Source organism: Mus musculus, chromosome 4 (genome assembly GCF_000001635.26).
Source record: "Mus musculus strain C57BL/6J chromosome 4, GRCm38.p6 C57BL/6J".
NCBI lineage: Eukaryota > Metazoa > Chordata > Mammalia > Rodentia > Muridae > Mus > Mus musculus.
The window spans coordinates 155208757-155229646 of NC_000070.6; the positions used below are offsets into that span (position 1 = coordinate 155208757).

The 20890-nt window shown below is 52.9% G+C and overlaps 1 protein-coding gene and 1 long non-coding RNA gene across 3 annotated transcripts in view; both read right to left on the reverse strand.

Annotated features, from left to right (window-relative positions):
• Ski (ski sarcoma viral oncogene homolog (avian)) overlaps positions 1-13779 on the reverse strand; it is a 68461-nt gene extending 54682 nt beyond the window's left edge. For both annotated transcript variants that reach the window (NM_001357191.1, NM_011385.2), the window contains exon 1: positions 12796-13779. In NM_001357191.1, the coding sequence (NP_001344120.1) occupies positions 12796-13764 (969 nt within the window). In that variant the 5' untranslated portion in view covers positions 13765-13779. The remainder of the gene's footprint in view (positions 1-12795) is intronic.
• A 2904-nt stretch (positions 13780-16683) lies between these two features.
• Positions 16684-19887, reverse strand: Gm42364. The gene is made up of 2 exons (XR_881641.2): positions 18668-19887; positions 16684-17814 (listed from the first exon to the last, which is right to left on the reverse strand). It is a non-coding gene; the product is annotated as a predicted gene, 42364 (long non-coding RNA).
• Between the last annotated feature and the right edge of the window lie 1003 nt (positions 19888-20890).

A 20890-nucleotide genomic window follows, 5' to 3' on the forward strand; every position in this document is an offset into this window, starting at 1 on the left:
TGCAAGTATACAGAGGCACAGGAAATGGTGCCTGGAGACAGGAGACTCGGCAGGGAGGGGCAAGCTCAGGCCAGGGCTTTCCTAAAGCCAAACTGGACAGATGGATGGGAAGATGAGAGGACACATCCCAGTCCAGTGGGGAGGCCCTGAACTTCTTTCATTTCCTAGAAAACAGAGGTTGAGCCAGGGTGGTCCCTACCAAGAAGGAATGAACGGTGTGTGGGGATAAGTGTGCTTCAGAAAGTCTTTTTCCTCGTTCTCCAGAATGCAGCAGACAGGCCCTTGCAGAATGAAGCCACCACCACCCCACCCCACACCCGCTACCCTCTTCTCCCAAGCTGAGGTAGCCATCACCCAGGCCCTGCCCCCTTCAGGCACATGCCAGTAAAACACACACACACACACACACACACACACACACACACACACTATTACACAGGCACCCCAAAAGATAAAAGCAGCCTACAGCCCATTCCCTTCTGCAGCTATTGAACAAGTACACAGGAAACAATACCTACCTACTCTGAGGCCCACATCCTACTACCTATTATTCAAGGCCATGCTCCCAACCTGTCACACAATAGGCTGCTACCAGCTCCACATACAACAGGAATCCTTTCTGTCATCCCTGCCAACATCCAGGCACAGACCCTGTACTCACACACCCTCACAGGCACTGGGGATCTCCTTAACACAGAAGAATAACATTCAGAGATGGTCCTGTCTGCTGATACACAAAGGACAACTGGGGGCACTCTGCGGGCCACTAGACAAACCAGGGTCCATGCCAGTAGGCAAAACAATAGCAAGTAATACAAAATAGGTGAAAACTGAAAGTGAACAAAACAGACAAGTGGGGGTTGCCTAGTGATGAAGAGCACCTACTGCTGCTCTTGTGGAGGAAGGACCCACATCAGGTGGCCCACAACCAACTGTCGGAAACTAACTCCGGGGCATCCAAGCCAAGAGCCTCTTCTAGTCTCCATGGGCACCCACATGTGTGGCACTCACACACGCACATACACAAAGTAATATTCAATAAAACAACAAGAAGTTACCTCAGTCTCGTGGACAAAGGGACTGAATGGACACATGACAGGGTGCTGAACATCACTAGCTACCACAGAGATGCAGATCAAACCACCATACACACTCAAAACACGCTCAGAGAAAGGAGAGAAAGGCAGGCAGGCAGGCAGGCAGGCAGGCAGGCAGGCAGGTAGATAGGAAGGAAGGAGGGTAGGTAGGAAGATTGGTTGATACCTATGAATAAACCCTGAAGACACTGCATTTAGTGAACAAACCAGAGGGCAAATCCTAACTTGCTGTACTTAAGTTCCTAGAGTCTAGGCTGACAGAAGCAGACTTTCAATAAGAAGCGGGTTAGGGCTAAAGGAAGGAGAGGTCACTATTTAACAGGGACTCCAACATGCTTGACACCCACAACTGAACACCCACCAAGGTAAGATGCCTGGCACACACCTTTAATCCCAGCACTATGGCAGGCAAAGGCAGGCACATCTCTAAATCTGAGGCCAGCCTGGGCTACAGAGTGAGTTCCAGGAAAGCCAGGGCTACACAGAGAAATCCTGTCTCAGAAAACCAAAACCAACCAAACCAACCAACCAACCAACCACAAAACAAAACAGATGTGCCAGGCGTGGCAGCACACACCTAGAACCACAGCACCGAGACGCAAGAGCAGGAGGATCAGGAATGAAATGGCCACAGCCACAGAACAAGTTTCAAGGCCAGGGGCCAGATTCAGGCCACCAGGTTTGTCATCGAGAAACTTTTCCCAATGGGCATCCCATGGCCTCACTTTTTTTTTTTTTTTTTTAAATTGCACATGATACTTTAGGCCTTGTCTTACATGTACTGCAGAAGATTCATTGTGGCAGCATGGAATACCACCGATGCCTGGGCACTGTCAAGAAGTTCAGTGTGTGATCCTGTGTCATAGCTCCGTGGTAGGATGAGCCGGTGTCCGGTCTCCAGGACAAGGAAGGAATGAGGTATCATATGCTGGTGTTTCCCATTGGTGTACCACTTTGTTCCCACCTCAAGTTCCCGAGAGTAGAGGGTGGCTGGTCACTAGAGTGCCAGCAATGCTGTTCTCAGGGTTCTCCTGTATCACTGGTAAGCTCAAGTCACTGCTGTGGGCTTCTGCCGCGTCCATGCTCTTGTGTTGATGTACGTTTGGGGTCTTGACACAAGGGTACAGAATTTAGCTGGATGTGTCTTGATGTACCTTGGGCATGAGCTACAAGTAAATCTGGGGCCGGCCAGGCTCGTAATCAGTGGAGGACGAGTACCCCTGTCCCACTGGTGTGCACTGAGGCTCTGGGTTGCTCACACTCTGGTGGGAGAGGGAGGAACCCAGCAAGAAGCCCTTTGGGGTCTCCAAATCTTTGTAGGCTGAAGCTGACAGCACCGGAGGTGGAGGAGAGGGCTAACCTTGGGAGACTTGATCGCTACCCGAAGGAGGACCCGTGCTGATGGCCATCGGGGCAAACAAGGTGCTGCAGGGTCCAGGTCCAGGCAAGAACGTTCACGGCTGCAGAACTCCTGCTCTCAGCAGACGTGTACAGGGCTTTGTCTCAAGCAGAGGCTGAAGCTCTGCAGAGGCCAAAGGGACATCATCTCTCCCGGGGGAGAAGACAGGACCCAGGACATGCCGAAGGACCCCCGCCCTTTACCCGACGTCCTCAACCTTTCAGTATGAAGGACAGGATCCTGCATTTCTTCCTGACATGCCTCTAACATGGTCTGCAGCGGGAACATGAGTGGCCAGCCAGGCCCCAACAAGATAACGTGCCCTCGATATGTCCTTGCTATGTTACTACGGTGGTCTATCGTCCTGCTAACAAAGAAAAAGAACTTCACTTCTATACAACACCTACTTTTCTTTCTGCACCAGGCAGTCTCTCCGAGCTAAAGACACTCCTGTCTTAAAATCCACCAACTGCGCACCATGGGTCTCAGTGGAGCTGGAAGGCCTGCCCATGGGCCCAGCTCTGCACGTGTCCTCCCTCCCTTCCGTCCCGCAGCAGCAGCAGCAGCATCTTCTCAGGTTCTCCAGCTCCTCCTCGCTCACTGACACTGACTTTTGGAAACTACTGCAGACACGCCACAGCCAGAAGGCTGGCATAACCAGGACAGAGAAGAATCTGAGGACGGACGACAGCGGTTGTCGCATTGCAGGGCCACCCTGATGAGTCCTGGCCGACATCCTCAGCCCACAGATGCTCTCTACAGGAGGAAGATGACTGTCTCCACATAGAGTCAGTTAAACTACCCTGTCCCCAAAACCCAATCCAAATTAAGTATTCAAAAGAGAAAAGAGACCTCAAGCCCGGGCAGGTGCAGTCCTAGTCTTCAAGCCAATGCTGTAATAACAGCTCACATGCACAAAAGCAGTCCCACAAGGTACTAATGGAGCTCACACTTATACCACCTAGTATTCCTCCCTCCCTTAGATGCATACGCAGATACTCTGAGATGCATGGGAACTTACCCACCACTCTCTGCCTGCCTGCTCGATTCAGTCCAAGTGAACCCTGCACAGTCCTGGAGCAGACACATTGGGCTATGACTGAGTCCAAGTACATGGTCAGCCATACCACTTGAATCTACGTAAGCACACTTCTCACATAACACTGTGACCCTCAGGCAACATAGGAAATCTGAGGATTAATCTGAAAGATGTTATAAACCAGAGAGGAAACCCTCTCTTCCCTGTAACAGAAGATGAATTTAATAGCAACAACAGGCAAATTAGAGTTAAGCCTAAATCCAACCAAAAGAACCATTTATGACAACTGCCCATTGCACACCGGCATGTCCCATTGCACACCGGCATGTCCCATTGCACACCGGCATGTCCCACTGCACACTGGCATGTCCCACTGCACACTGGCATGTCCCATTGCACACCGGCATGTCCCATTGCACACCGGCATGTCCCATTGCACACCGGCATGTCCCATTACACACCGGCATGTCCCATTGCACACTGGCATGTCCCACTGCACACTGGCATGTCCCACTGCACACCGGCATGTCCTGGTAGGGTGCACAGGAGGGATTCAGAACCAGTAGTTGCAAAGGAAACCTAGACGTGACCAGGCTGTATCTGGACCCAGCTCAGGAGAATCAGAACCAATGTTCCTGCCTGGCCTCTCAGGTAGCCAAGGCAAAGAACTTCAAAATCGGGTCTCTTTATCTCTCTTAAACGGAAGAGTAACCGGCGAGGCTCTGAGAACAATGTCTAGGGATGTCCAACTGATGTCAAGGACATATGCCCACCCACATAGCTCCTGACTCCCATTCCAGGCGCCCAGCTGTTCCTGGGTAGGAGGGAGACATGGGCTCCATCAGCACCAGACCCAAGCTGGAAGGAGGCTTCTCCCCAGCATTCACCAGGGAAGCCCAGGGAGTCACCCTGCCAGCCTGTGCCAGGAAAACAAGGAGTATGGCCTAACTGACTGAGCCGTGCACAGGCAACCTACAAGGCCCACCTTGTTTTCAGTTTAAAGAGCTTCATAAATGGAGACAAACCCACTAGGGTCAGGCAAGCTGGGCGACACTTATTGCATAGAAGGATGTTAAAAAAAAAAAAATCACAGTTTTGATAGTTCTGCAAAAAAAAACTTAGCAAATTTACAACAAAACTGTCAAGTAATTAAAGCAAGGCACTTCACACATGAACTTAAACTGCTAATTAAAATCCCCTCGCTTAATTGACTACATTTGCATATCATTCAACTTGGGAGTATAATTCTTTTAATGGTTTGGGCAACACCGTTGTAACACCAGGAAGGGGGAGGCAGCAGGTGAAGCAGAAAAAGGCAGCCAACGCCATCAAACACCAGGTGGCAGCCCCAGCAGTACGACAGGGAAGGTCTCCACAAGCGCCCAGGAAAGACTCCATCTCAGAGCACTATGGCAGCCCTGGGGATCTGGCATCTCCAACCAAGGGCCTCACGCCAAAAGAGCCAAGATAGGTTCCCAAGCAACACACCCCAGAACACAGGACACCCACAGTGATGTCGAGCGGGGGAGGGAATAGCAGACATCCTGAGGCTGCACTGCAACCCCCTCTGCCCAGGGACGCACAAGAGGCTGCGCTGCAGCCCTGCCCAGGGATGCACAGGTTCCTACACGCACCTCACTTTAAACCCCTAACATCCCATGTGGAGCCTATGCACGGGTTCTTATGGTGTGGCCCAGCTGTCCCCTACCTGCCAGCCTGGTCCACCTCCTGCTAGAATAAGAGGTCAAAGTCCAGGCCCTGCATTCACCTTCAACAAACAAACCCATCAGCCAGTATGGTGGTACATACCTGTAATCTCCACTCAAAGGACTGAGGTAGGGGATCACAAGTCAACCACAGCCTAGGCTACACAGCAAGATCCTGGCCCCTCCTCCCAAAGCAAGCCCCTCTCCTCTTCCAGAGAAAGGTGCCCTGATATTTGCCCCTCAGGTGCCAGGGATGGACGAGATGGAGAAAGACGAGCACCCTGCCCTGACAGCCCAAACACAACAACACAGGATGCTGAAGCCTAGATTGGCTTGTGTTGCATGAGAGGAGAGGTCCAGAGTTGCCAATCCTTCGGGGTGGCAGGGCGTAGCAGCACATCCCAGACACAGGCCCAAGTGCCACAAGGTGCCAGAGGGACTGCAGGCCAGTGGCAAGGACATCTCTGTCGTGCTGAGGGCGCAGGAGACACAGAAGGAAAGCACAAACTAATTGTCCTGTTCTCCCCTTTCAAGTCCACCTACTCCAGTGTTTCCCTGGAGTGTACATTACTTTGGGCTACTAAATAAACTGAAAGGGGAGGGGAGCGGAGGGGCCTCTGAGAAAGGTCTGCATTGTCTACCCACAACTTCTCACAGAGGGGACCCAGATACGACACCCACAGGCTACACCAGGCGGGGACCATCAAACTGGCCCTTGCACAGCAACCGACACAGAGAAGTCCCTTGTGCCAGCACAAATGGGGACAGTAGTATTGTCGCGCAAGCAAATCAGTTTCCCTAAGTGCCCCAACTCCTGCAGGTCACACCCCTTCTAGGGCTGAAGACACTCATGAATTAGGGCCTCATACTTCCCGGAGACCTGGCTAACCTTACCTCAAGGAAGGGCACCCCAGCAAGGCAAGAGAGACTTCCTCAGCCTCATCTTTAAAAACAGACATCAAGGTCCAGGGACCTGGCTAGGCAGGCTAGGTGCCTGCCGCACAAACATGAGCTGTGAGCGCAGATCCCCAGGACCCGTGCGCGAGCACCGGCAACCCCAGCACCTGACGGAATAGAGAAGCAATCCCGTGCTCACTAGCCAGCTCGGCTAGCCAAAACAGCAGAGCCAGAGACACTTAGTCTCAAAATGAGGTGGGGAAGGACAGAGGGGCACCAACACCAATTTCTGGCTTCACAAACAGAGCATGCGTGCATACACACACACACACACACACACACACACCATGCACACACAAAAGTAAAAATAAAACTAGCAGGCACCAAGAACCTCTGTCTACAAGCAAAGGGCCACATTCCATAGTCAAAACAAAAACATCCCCATGTTACTTTGAGTGCAGAGCCAAGGGACGCTGCTGGCAGCCGCCCACTGACTGGCCTTCCCAGCAGCAAGGCCAGCAACGCCTACTATAGGCTGAGGGGTCTGCGAGGGCAACAGCCACTTCTCACTCTGGCTACTTATAGACTTACAAGTGTTACTTGTGGACAGACAACGCTACACTTAAAAACAGCGTGTCCACTGACAATGGGCGGGGACCATCAGCAGACAGTGTAGAGGGACTACAAAATCACGTGTAACAACAGCATCAGAGCAGCACCACATGACACCAGTTATTCTTGAGGTATAGCCCCAACTCCTCACCTAACTGGTTAAACCCACTCTGGGAAACTTCAGTCCCGCCTCCCCACCCCACCCCCATACTATCACGTGTCATGTGGTATAGATGGGCCTTCCTCACACCTAAACTCATGGGAAGTCAGGAAGGGGAAGGGTCACATCAGAGCCCAATTATCACCCTGGCCCTTGGGTCAGCCCCACTTGCCAGCCCACAAGTCTTCACTGCACACCATCGCCTCCACCAGGTCCCAACACTCATGCCAGGCCACTGCCTTTCCCTGAAATGCTAGCACAGTGGGAGCTACAGGAAGCCGTTTCCAACAAGAGCCACCTCTTTCACAGTGACCAGCGGACATTCCAGAGGAAGCCACAGCCAGCAGAGAGAGGGCTGGGAAGAACATCAATGCTCACAGCTCCAGCCAAGGGAAACATTCTAGGGCTTTCCAAGCACTCCAACTGGAAACGGGGTCCAGGTATCCCCCACGACATATGCGCAAGAGCAGCCTTCTTCAGAGCCCTCGACGAGATGGATAAGCAAAGAACTGTACTAAGGACAATCCAACCTTCCCTTCTGCAACCATGGAGATCTGGGCACTGGGGCCTGCCCGCAGTGACTGCTCACTTCCAGTGAATCAGCCTTCCACGCCCACTGCCCAGAGACCCAGCTGTGATCAGCCCCCACTCATTCCCAGAAGCCAGAAACAAAACACACCATGCCACCACAGACAGCTCCCACAGTGCACACAAGAGCCTGGGTGGCTATGGTGTGGCACCTCATCCCCTGTTACTGAAGTCCTGGCATTCTTTCAGGCATCAGAAGCCAAAAAAGTAAAATCAGAGACGCCAAACAGCGCAACAGATCTTGGGTGACTCTGGGCTCTTGCCAAGATCCCTTTATCTGTTTCCACACAAACAGGTCAGTGACTCAAAAGAATGTAGACAAGCATAGCCAAATCTACTCACAGGACACTTGGTCAGTACCAAGTACTGTAACCAGGTGCACATGTCCCTTGAGGGCCACAGGCTTCTGCCCTGACTTTACTATCATTCCACTTCCAAATCTTGGTCCTGTTTCAGGAATAAGAGGATACTGGCAGCTGTGAGTCTAGAACCCAGGGATCTCTAGGCAGTAGCACAGAAGCTTGGGGACAGGGCCTTATGTACAGAGAGAGCAGCTCTGTGAGCAATCTGTACATGTAGTAAGCAATCTGTGAGCTTACTACGTGGTGGCCCTGGTGACAGGGGTGCTTCCAGAGGGTGACCCAGGATAACCTCTCAAAGTACCTCAAAAGGCAGCAAGATCGTCGGAGCACAATCCTTGATCTAGAAAAGGGACCAGAACTCCACGGGGTCACAGGAGAAGGTGGGAGACACTCTTGATGGAGTAGTGTAGACAAGTCAGCATGACAGGATCCATCAGTGGCTACAGTGGCTACTGACCACACAGAGCACCAGGGGCAAAGCACCTCTCAGCCGCCATCTACCTGACACCCAGCTCCACGCTTCCTTTCTCTTCCCTGGCGCCAGGGAGAAGGCAAGAGAGGCTCCCCTCACTGCTCAGCTCTTCTAGATCTCACAGAAGTAACTTAGCTTTGATTCAAAACAAAGAAACTTTTAAAAAACATTTCAGTTGAAACTTGCATAATTCTTCTGAAGGAGAAACCTTGCCTCAACTTTCGCAATCCTTAGAAAGAGACACTGTTGCAGAATCCAGCCCCAGCCATGGCCACCTCGCCTCCTGCCAGACAGCAGGGCAGGCAAACCCCTCAACCGCAGCCTCCTTTCTGGGGCTGCAAAGACAGAGGCTCCGACCTGGGGGGGGTGGGGGGGGGGGATGGAGAGGCTCTGCTCTAGGGCAGGGCTGGGTTCACACTTGGCCCAGACTTCCTCACCCTCTACATCCTGTCTGCCCTTAAACACTTCAGACAGACATTACACAAACCAGCTGCAGGGGAGGTTGAGAAACGGCAGAGAGTCAATGACCTTACTCTTGGAAGCTTCTTGATGACGGGGCCTTCAGTGGGCATCCGGGGACAAAGGTGAGGGCTACTCAATGACCCTGCTTCCTCCAGATGGTGAGGGACCCAAATGGCTCCCAGAGGAGCCCCAGAAGGTATCAAGATTGATGGACAAACAGCCTGAAAGGCTATGCTGTAAGAACGTGGCCCTCTCAGAGGTGGGCTTCCACCAACACTCATTAACCCCTCCACGCACAGCTGGCTATGGTGTCCTAGAGACCACTCCCAAACTGCTGTCCCACTCTCGGAAGACCTACTGGCCTTGGACTGGAACCACCACCTGGCAGCCATCCTAGACCCAGAGAGCACCCTTCTTTCCTGGACCAGGGCCTGACCTCCGGGTCATATTCTTGGCCCACGCATCTGAAGGGGAAAAATCAATACCAACTCTAAGAAAGTTGAACACTCTTCAAAAAGAACCCAGTGAACTAAGTGCAGTTGACCTTTTGAAGAACCACCAAGACCTGCAGGTGTCCAGGAGACAGGGTCCCAGCTTACTGGCACTGTCCTCTCCTAAGGCAATCTTCCTGGAAGGAAAAACCCCAACTGGGCAGTGATACACGACTGTGATCCCACCTCTCGGGAGACAAGGCCCTATCCCAAGAAAACCAAAAGAGCAAATCACAGTCCACTCAGAAGACTCCTGAACCTAGCACACCACACCAGCTCTGCACCCTACAGCCACAGCCATGTCCTAAACACACCCAGGGCTCAGTGCTCCCTAAAAGCTGACCATCTGACTAGGTGTGGAACTAAGAACCGTGCCGTCAGTCCTGCTGTCCCACTCTGAGGAACCCCGACAAGTCTACATTAAGTGGTGTCAGGTGCCAGAACAAAGTCCCGAGAATCCAGGCTTCAGAACAGAGATGCCGTAACCTACAACAACCCAAGTCACTCCACACCAAAGCCCACTTCTCAGACCCACAGGGAGGATCCTGTTCTAGCCAGGAGGAGACCGGAAGGAGACTTCGGTGGCTGGCCTGAAAAGACAGCTGCTAGTAACTACCAATCTTCCTGTGGGACATCAGCCAAGTCCCACAGGTACACAGAGTGGCAGGCAGCTCAAAGGGCCACTGCCCATTTTCCTTTTTATGCAGATACCCTGACTCTGTGGGAAGCCCAACAGCTACCAAGCAAGCCAAGAGTAAGAGAGAACTGTCCAGGAAGCTACTGGATGGAAGGGAAGGTTCTGAGGCGCCCCCTTCCATCTGTGCCCTGCCCCACCACCCAACGAAAAACAGTATCAAGACAGGCTCAACAAAGCATTAGTCCTAACCTGCTTCAGAAAATCGAGGCACAGAGGAGGGGGTTAAGCAACTTGCTCAAGCTCACATAGCCGGTGAGTGAGGAAGAGAGTGAGAATGTTGATCCCACAGCGGGACTGGACCGGCTCACTGAGCACCCAAGTAGCCGGCATTTTCTTCAAAGCTTTGCCAGCAGAAGTGGACATTTCCTGTTTCCCCGTGACATCAGGAGGGTATTGCAGAAGACCACCTATCATAGCCCATGCCGAAGCCTGGGGGACAGCAGCCCACACCCCTGTACACACTCAACTGACCACAGGAACCACAATTCCACCTCCACCAGGCCAACCCCACCCGATCCCAACAGACCCTACCTCAGTCAAAGAGAAGCCGCCCCAGGCAGGCTGCCACAGAGCAGAGCAGCCAAGTGTCATGAGAGCATCAAGGACTCAGGAAACCCACTGCCCTCCGCACCTTCCTACCACCAGTTCAAGAACCCACCCCTCTCCACGAAGCACTCAGCTCACCCCTAGTTCAAGACAGCCCACGGGCCCGCCAAGAGCTGCATGGCCTGCAGTCCCAGCATACTCTGTGCTCTCCTCAGTAGATCACAAATGTTAACATAAGCTATGCAGGAAGTAAGGGGATCCTGACAACGTTCAGTGAACAAGAGCGGGCACTCAGGCCACTCCTCAGGACAAGAGAAGTCTGGGCAGCCATGGGTCTGCACCCAGACTGACCTCCCCTTCCTGGGTGTTACCTATGGTTCACAGAGATAAACATATGGCTGTCCTGAAGAGGACGGGTCCAGCCTGAACCCCCAACTTCAGACCCACAGAGTCAAGGGAGCAGCAACACGGATGGCAGAGCTGGGAGCACCTTACAAAGATGAAAGAGGAGTCTACCAGTGCCTTGTCAGTAAACAATCGGAAGCTGGTCAAACTCTAGAGCCCAAGCTGAAGCCACCACTTGCCTGAGAGGAGCTGGAGATACAGAGCACCTGAGAAACTTCTCTTCACTCAACAAATGAGGTGTCAGAGCACTCCCAGGGTGGCCAACAGAGAAGAGCAGCTAGACACAAACCATGGAGGAAATGACCCAAGCACATGACCATGGCTCAGCACACCGTCCTGCCTTCTAACCCCACAGTACTGGCACGGGCATCTGAACCAAATCCCCTGAGCCCAAGAATCTCATACCCAGCACCACAGGACTTGTAAGAGAAGACAGGAGTCTTCTACTCAGCAGTGGCTGGGACAAAGGGACCATGCTGGTCCTCTAAGCCTAGACAGAAAGACCACAAACACTCAGGACCAGACAAACACAAACACAGACACACCCAACTCAGACAAGACTCTCTGCCTGCTCCCAAGATAAGAGGCGTGAAAGTGTCCCAGAGGCACAGCCTCTCCAGTACCACATCTCTACAGTAGCCACACAAGGGTGCAACCACCCCAGACAGACAGGTCTCCGCTGGTGGGACCCTACAGCCAGGTCCATCTGAGAAGACCTGCCTGCAACATCTCCCACCCAGTGCACTGCCCCGGCTGTGGCGAAAGTGCCAAAGAACACACAGCATATGTACACTCCACAGCCCCCAGAGAATGAGGCGACCATCCTTCTTCAGAGCCCCTCCCCCCACAACTCTGACACGCTGCTGGAGGGGCGCCCAGAGAAAACCGGGCTGCAGCATCTATTCACAGATTTAGAAAAAAAAAAAAAAAAAGTTTGATGCAATAGCTTGAATTAATTAGGTCTCCCAAGAATAGCTGAGCCAATGCAGCATTCTGTGTGTGCAATTTAATAAGCCTGGATATTTAAAAGTTAAACATACTTAGGATGCATATGCAAAGAAACTTCCTGTGGACTCCAGTGAATGATTTAGGTACCAAGTGGCCCAGGAAATGCCCAAGCAGATCTCACAAAGCTTTCTTTGACTCACATACAACACAGCCTGGGCTGACGGGCCTCCACAACCAAGCACAAGAGCAACATAAGGAAATGGGTGAGACCAAAGAAACTGCAGACCATCAGCAACTCCGGCAGGCCGCTGACCACGCCAAAGTGGCCTTCGACGTGCACAAACAGGAGACACCAGGGGCTGCAAGTGCCAAGTCTCTGCCAAGACAGCTAGCTAGCTTCACTTTAGCTGTCTGTGCCCCAGTATTTAAAGGAAAAACAGGAGAGGCAGTAAACATGCATGGATACTCAGCTGAGGACCACAGGCAAGAAAGCATCCCAGCCACAAGAGAGAAAGGGGCAAGCTTCATTCTCATATGGACAACTCTGTCAAGGTCCCATGGTGATATGGGCCAGAAAGTCACAGCCTAGGTCCAGGCACTCTAACCTCCCAGAGCTTGAAGTTGCCACTTTCTCAGACCTTCAGAGCTTAGCCTGAATGGTCAAGGGCTATGAGCCCCGAGAGGGCTCTCCCGTTTACTCTACTCCATAAGAGCAGCGCTCAGACAACACGAAGATGGCCTTACCCACAAGAGACCGACAAGCCCCCTACTTTTCTAAAATCAAATCAACCCAAGGCCTGATAAGGTCGAACCACGAGCCCCAACCTTTTGAACCCAGAGGACCCAGAGCAGAAGGACCCCACCCACCCACCTTGAGCATAGTTTGCCAACCCCCAAGACCCGGGGACACTTACCCGGGGCACCCTCCGCTTGTACTTGTTGGCATAGTCGAACTTCTCCTTCACGTCGTCCAGGCAGCGGCCAAGGCGGGCCTGCTCCTCCTTGCCCGTGTAGTCCTGGCTCAGCAGGATGTAGGCCCGCCAGTTGGCTGAGTCGAAGCCCCAGTGGCAGGTCCGGTTCTCCAGGGCCTTGTGCGAGTGTACAACGAACTTGTGCGGCGGGTACATGAGGCGGCAGTCGAGGCACTGGATGCAGGCAGCGCTGGGACTGCTGTACAGCTCGGGCACCAGCAGCCCTTTGCACTTGCCGAAGCACTCGTGGTACACGCGGACGCTGCGTTCGCTGAGCTCCAGGCCCAGCGCCAGGCTGGCCGCCAACTCCTTCTTGCAAGGCGGCGGGTAGGCGCCGCCGTAGAGCAGCGCGTTGCACAGGCGCTCGGCGTCCGTCTTAGTGATGAGCCCGCAGGAGGGCGCGGAGAAGGGCAGGATGCCCATGACTTTGAGGATCTCCAGCTGGTCGGCGGTGCAGCGCGAGCAGTAGATGTGCAGCTCATCGCACACGGAGTTGATCTGCTGCAGTGAGAAGTCGCGCAGCACCGAGTTGAGGATCTGCGGCAGGCACAGACGCTTCTCACCTCCCACCACGAAACAAGAGATGGTCTCCCCTTCCAGCACGGTCTCACAGCGCTCGGTGGAGCGGTCCGACGGCATGAAGAAGGGCCCGGGAAGCACGGGCGGCGGCGGCTGGATGGCAGGCAGGTGCAGCACGGGCGGCGGCTCCGCGGCAGTGGGCACCGGCGCCGGCACTGTGGCCGCACCCGCCTCCTTGGCGCTCTCCTTCTTGTAGGCCTCCTGCGCCCAGCGCGCCGAGAAAGCGGCCGGGCCGCCCAGCGAGCTCATGGAGCTCAGGTGGAACTGCTCCAGCGTCTTCTGCAGCCCCGGGTGCGGCTGGAAGCCGCCCCGGCCGGCCGCTGCAGCTTCCATGGTGCGATCGGGCTCCCCCGGCCGCTCCCGCTCCCGTGCGCCCGGGCCCCCACGGCCTCCGCCGCCGCCCCGCGCACCCCGCCGCCGCCCGCGACCGCGGCCACGACCGCCCCCCGTCGCCGGTTCACGGCCGATCACGGCCCCGGCCTCGGCCTCGCCCGGGGGCGCGAAGGCGAAGGCGGGCGGGGCGAAGGGGTCCCGCCGCTGGAGCCCGCCGCCGCCCGGGCCCGGCGCCACATCCACGCGCCCCGCGCCGCGCCCGCCGCCGCCCGGGCCCCCCGCGCGCGCGGCGCGCCGCCGCTGCCCCGCTCCTCCCACCGCGCGGCGCCCGCTCGGCTCGTCCCGGCGGTGCTGACCGGCCGCGTCGCGCCCGCCGCCGGCCCCTGGCGGCCTGCCCGCCCGCGCGGCCGCCTGCCGGCTCCCGGCCGCCCGCTGGCCCGCGCGCGCGGCTCCCGGGACGGCGGAGGCGCCTCTGGCCCGCGGCCTCAGAGCGCCGCGGCGGCGCGGGGCTCTGCGCACTGGGCGCACATCTTTCCGGCGGCTCGCTCCGGCTCGGACTGAGCGCCGGGAGCTGAGCTCACGCCGCCGCGCGCCGCCCCGCCCCGTACCGCCCCGCCCCGCCCGCGCCAGCCCCGCCTCCCGCGTTGTTTGTTGCCGTGCGTCCGCCTCAGCCGGAGTGCGGGCCAGGAATGTGACCAGCTCCGGGCGGGCTCTTCCAAGAACGCGCGCTCCCCCTCCCGGGCTCAGTGGCGCTCGGCTACGCCCGGACCGGACTCGGCCAAGCTCGGCTTTGTCCGCCCACAGCTCGACTCCGCTCGGCTCCCCCGTACCGGAGCTCGGCCCCTCTCGGCAGTGCTCGGCCCCGCTCGGCCCTACTCGGTACCGGCTCGGCCCTGCTCGGCCCTACTCGGTCTCGCTCGGCCCCGCCTTGTGGAGGCCACTGGAGGCGGCCACAGCGGAGGCGCCTGGGGCCCCCCTTCCGGCCGAGGCCGCTTCCTGCGCGGCTGGGAAGACTCCGGTCCTGCTGCCACCACGGTCTTGGGGCCCCCGAAACCCACAAGGCCCCTGCCACAACCACAGGCCAGCTGAGCGGCGGTCCGCAGTAGATCTGCGCCGCTGCCGCCCTACATCCCGGGGTTCCCGTTCTAGGTAGACACTGTGAAGTAACCTTCACTCCCCACACTGCTGGACGTCGTGCTCCACGAGACACTCATAACAAGGACACCACAAAACAAAACCCAGGTTCCCTTCCTCATAGCAAGGATGCCACAAAACATTCGGGTTCTGATACAAGAACGTCTCAAAGCACCCTAGGGTCGCCACACAACCGAAGTTCCTACCCCCATATGATAGGGGCAACACAAACACGCATTCCAGGTGACATAAAGGACACCACAGAACACTCATGCCAGGTTACTCTTATGTTGAGAAGATAGCTCAAAAACCCATGTGCCTGCACAAAGAACCACTCAAGGTCTTCAGAGCAGGACTGCCCAAAGTACTTCTGGGTTTCCATGTGTAGTGATATACAGAACTCCACACTCAAGAACAACACAGGATTGCAGAGCTCACAGCATGACCTAGGGATGCAGAGGAGGTACAGCTATGGAGAGTCCCTGTGTCACTCACTGGCAGGTAACACCGACTACCCCATGAACTGTGACCCAGCCTCTCATCAGTGATATAGGTACCAGCAACATCTGTCTACTGGACCCTGTTCTGTGAGGTGGGAACTTAGGAACGTAATCCTATATTGAAGAAGCTGCGTCTAGTAGCTTTTGGCCCTTCTTGAGCCAGCCATTAGCCAATAGCTTGGACAGCAGATCTCTGTGATTCTCAGGCTGGCAGCTGCTATGATCCTTACCCTGCATCCTCCAGGACTGGGAACCAAGTATCCATGTGCATAGCAGGTATCTAGGTTACGGCCTGAGTAGGACTACACTGGCCCTCCATATATTGGCTATACATTGGGATCAAAGTAAGGCAATCTTGCAGAGTGTCACCCAAAGTAGCTAACATATAACAAAAGGGCTGACACAAGGATTCAAAACCAGACCCTGAAGGACAGTTTAAGTGAAGAAGTGAGAAATTTCCCCCTCAAAGACCCAGGGCCTCAAACTGGCCTGGGCACAGGCCTTTCCTGATTGGTGAAGTAAGAGGGCCATACCCAGGGCGGCCTGAGTTATCTTCAGCTTTTGACAAGTTTCTGACCTCCTGGGTAAGACCAGAACAGACACAAGCCAACACTCCCAGACACAGTGCCTACCTTGGAGCTGGCCAGGCATCTCTGTGCAAGCCTCAGCTGCTCCTACCTCAAGGCAGGCCTTGATATTCAAAGTCTGGAAGCTAGATAGTTCCCTGTATGAAGACAAAAGTCCGCTCCTGTGTTCCCACCGTGCCCAGGGGATCATCCTTCCGTGTTAGCACAACTCGGGCTCCCAGTTTACTCTTCTGACTTCATTCATAATGAGGAGTTCCCACTCTTAGCTCTCTCTTCTGTCAATACATGCGACAACTGGTAAGGGATTGGCAGGATAGCTCATCAGGTAAATGGTTGCCCTCAAGCCTGACAGTCGGGGGTAGAAAGAGAAAAATGCTCCCATGACTTGTCTGCTGACTTCCGTACGTGCACTATGCCATGAGCCTCCCCACAACTTAAAGATCTTTTTTTCAGTGTAGCAAAATAAGCAGTTGGGTTTTTTTATTTTTTTTTTAAAGACAGCTAATTATTTCATGAAGGGAATATTTACAAAACAAAAGAGACTTAGTTGTATCCCTGTAGATAGCTTTGTCTGCACACGTGCAGACTCCATACAAATTAATGTGACGTTTGAGAGAGTGACTTCCTTGCATGGGGTTATATTCCACCCAAATCAGGCAAATTGTAATCCAAAGAAGGTGACTTAGACAGCCCTTGAATGATCTATGCAAGCTAAAACACACTTTTTATTTTTACTCAAGCACTTGGGAACAGAATCAAACAGATCTCTGGGTTCCAGCCTAGCCTAGCCTACACAGTGAGGCCCATCTCAAAACAAACAAACAAGGAAGTTATGATCTTTATCTTAGTGGGGCCCTGGGCACCAGTCTGGGTGTCCAGTGCTTTCAAAGATGCTAAAATGCGTCCTGTAGCTATCTTAAGACCCAAGCAGGGACTAGCATTGACTCCTAGGTACAGAACCCAGCGAAGCAGCCATGGCCAGGTACAACATAAAGGTACTTGTCCCTAAAGGGCATATAGGAAGGAGTAAAGAGCCCTAGAAAACAAGAAGGGTCTCAGGCTGGCTTCTCTGGCTTACGAACTCAACGAACTCAGAGGTTTCCCCTCCATTCAAGAGGACTGGGTTCCATTCAAGCAGCCGGATCCACAGGGTCAGGGCAGCTGTGACAGACAGAGCTAGCAAGGCTCCATGGGTTCCCCGAGCTCAGTGGAGGTTTTTCCACCTGCTGGCTTTCTTCCTTCAACCCCTCCCACAGCTGTCCTGGCCCGTGACACAATCATGCTATGGGCCAGGCCTCCATGAGGGTAAATGGAGCATCTAAGCCTTAGGCACAGTCATGTCGGCTGAAGAATTGGAGGCTTGGTGCCTGCCTAGAGAACCTCCAGCATGCGGGCAGTAGCAGGGACCCAACTACCAGGCCCACCAAGCTCACCGCCTGGACCTTGCCATACTGGTGTGCTTAGACAGCTGGTCAAATGCTGGTCTCCCTTCCATATGTGCACACTTGCTGATCTCCCTGGACAAGTGTCAGCTGGGGCCTGGGACTGGTGAGAAAGGAGAATTGCCTGTGTATGAAAATGCTAGAGTGAAACTATATGCTAACTTAGAAATTAAAGAATATAAAGAGAAAGAAGGAAAGGAACCATGTGTTATGAGGTGATACCGTGTGACTTCCCGTCATACCTGTAAACATGTGTTTGCACAAACATGCCCATCCCTCCTGGCTTTACCCACTGGAGGAGGGACTCTGAGCACCTGTCTCTGAGCATCAGAGACAATGCAAGGCACAGACCTCGGGCTTCTGCATTCCAGTCTCCCAGAAAAGACCCTGGGGAGAAACAGGGAGAAGCAGGTAAGCCTGGGACAGGCGAGAATGAAGGCATGCACAGGGGACACAGAGAGGATTTGTGAGAGCTCCCCTTAGCCAGGTCAGAAGGTGAAATGGATAACAGGGATGGGTAGTAATCACAGAGTAAGATAAGAAATCACAAGTTCATACACATTTAATATTTACTAAAATGTAATAGTTAAAGGGTAAATGAGAACCATTTGCCTATTTAAAAGCATTCTCCCCCCACTCCCCCCACAACCCGCTTATTTGTTACACAGGGAAAAGAGTAGTAATTTCCCAGTAGAGATTCCGGAAGCTACCATTTTAACAGAGCCACCAGAGTGGATACCATGAGTGATAATAAATCGCTGCCCCACCTCTCAGTGTGAGCAGACCCTGCACCCACCTCTGTCACTATCTCCAAGACTCACAACCTACTTCTAACTATGACAGGTCGTCAGTAATGAGACATCAAACACAGACCTGGGCACTCTCCCTGGAAGCCTCAGAAAGAGCCTTTATAGCCATCAGAGCCACTGCAGACAGGGAAAGACCTGGCTCGCTGAAGGCTCACCAGGACAAAGAGACAATGACATTTCAGTCAACCATGTGCTCCAGACAGGTTGACCTATCTTGTCACAACAAAAGGCACTACTGGGACAACCTGGATCATATCTCAGTCCCAACATGACCCGCTTAGGATGGCCCTGTTAGGGTATTACAAAAAAAAAAAAAAATCGTCCTTGAGGTATGGAGAAGTGCCATGTTAGCCGCTGAGTGTCAGAGAGATGGACTCGTGGGTTACTCTCCCAGCATATGTGTAAGTCTGAGATGGTGTCAGAGTACAAACCTTATTGTGTGAGGCAGGCTGAGTTCTTCATCTCTGCCGAGTGCGTATGAACAACAGAACAGTCTAGAGAGGCTAGAGAAGGTCCTCCTATGGATCCTGTGGGAACAGAGAGGGCACCAGAGCACGTGCTACAACTTAGCCAAGACAGTACAAGGTTCCCTTCTCAGTCTAAGCACAAATACAAAAATAAATACACCAGGAGGAAAATGTGCTGTTTAAACATTCAACGAAAATGGACAAGGAGAGGTAGAGATAAGCACGGGACCTACTCAAGCCACAGTTGTAAGAATGAAGACCAGATTGAGTCCTGGGGGAGATTCCATCCAGTGAAGGATAGGGATTAAGCCCAGAGTGGGACAGAGCAAGGTCAAGTGTCTTCTGTTCTGAGAGAGTAGCAGGGATTGGACTTCTGTCAAGACAAGAGCTAAGAAAGGGCTGTCCAGTCTGAGGACAATCAGCTCGGACCAATCGAGAGGATAGAAGGAACCAAGAAAATATGGAACCAAACAGGATGCATCTAGTTGTCTCAAACTGGGTGGAGAGCTTGTTGGAAGATATAAGAGAAATTACCTTGGATCCGGAGAAAACTCAGGGGATTAAAAAAAGAAAGCAAAGAGAATACTAACTTCAGGAAAAAACAAAGAGAAAAATACAAGCAGAGTTTACTACTTGGCTCAGTTGTGAATAATATTTACATAGTTATAGTGGTATAAATGACTTAACAAGAAATTATGAAATTCCTCCTTTGGGAAGAGAAAAGAGAAAGCAAGGTAGGCGGAGAGTATTGGGTAACTATAGTGGCTCACACTTTAATCCCAGCACTCAGGAGGCAGGTGAGGTCTGGTCTACCAAGGAAGTTCCAGGACAGCCGAGGCTACACAGGAAAACCATCTCAGAAACAAAACAAAACACATACACAAACAAACAGACCCTCATCTTCAGTTATATCTTACCACGCCTTAGCAGCTAGACGCGGGACAGAAAGAGACTCATAATTTAGAAATACAGAGGGTAGTCAGACAAAAATGCTTGAAAAGATTGAAGGAAACTGATTAAGGAAACTGGAAGATGCAGGGGAAAGGTCTAAAAGAGGTTTACACTACATCTTGTAACTATCCTAACTTTGGGGCTTTCAGATATATATAAGAGTTTATTTCAATCTTATTGTGTGCACATGCCAAGGCTCACACGTGGAGGTCAGAGATCACTCTCAGGAGTCCGTTTCCACCATGTGAGTCTCAGAGGTCAAACTCGGGTCATCAGGTTTGGCAGCAAGCACCTTTACCCAGTGAGCCATCTCATTGACATTTTTTTTTTTTTGTCCTTCTATGTATCTGTATTTCATTGATAAAAATTAGATAAACGGACTGGAGATATAGTTCAATGGAAGAGTGCTTGCCTATCATGTGCGAAGCCAGGGGTCCAATCCCCAATACTAGCAAGAATAAAACAGGATGAATGTGGTGAATTCCTTTAATCCTATTCAGGAGTCAAAGGTGGGCAGACCTCTGTGAGTTCAACACCAGTCTACTACACAGTGAGACTCTCTCTTTAAAAAAAAAATAGGAAAAAAAAAAAAGAAAGAAAGAAAAAAAGCTGGGCGTGGTAGTGCACGCCTTTAATCCCAGCCCTCGGGAGGCAGAGGCAGGTGGATTTCTGAGTTCGAGGCCAGCCTGGTCTACAGAGTGAGTTCCAGGACAGCCAGGGCTACACAGAGAAACCCTGTCTCAAAAAAAACAAAAAATAAATAATAATAATAATAATGTTGGTGTAATACTATTCCTTTGTAACACAAGTATTTGGAAGGACCCGAAGTTTGAGGCCAGCTACATGAGACTTTGTATCAAAAAGCCAAAAATTAAAGATAAAAACATTAAATTAAAAGGAAATAAAAAATAATTAAAGAAGAATCCTAACCTTAAGCTACAAATATACAGTGCGATGGCTCAGAGGCTAAAGGTACTTGCTGCCAAGGCTGATGACCTGAGTTTAAACTGGACACTTGCCGGGCAAGTAGCACACATCTTTAATCCTGCACTTGGGAGGCAGAGGCAGGCGGATCTCTGTTAGTCTGAGGCCAGCCAAATCTACAAACAGCCAGGACAGCAGTGCTCTGTTACACAGAGAAACCCTGTCTGGAAAAAAAAAAAAACAAAAAGGGGAAGGGGAGAGAGAGGGCGAGGGAGAAAAACAGAGACAGGGAGACACACACACACACACACA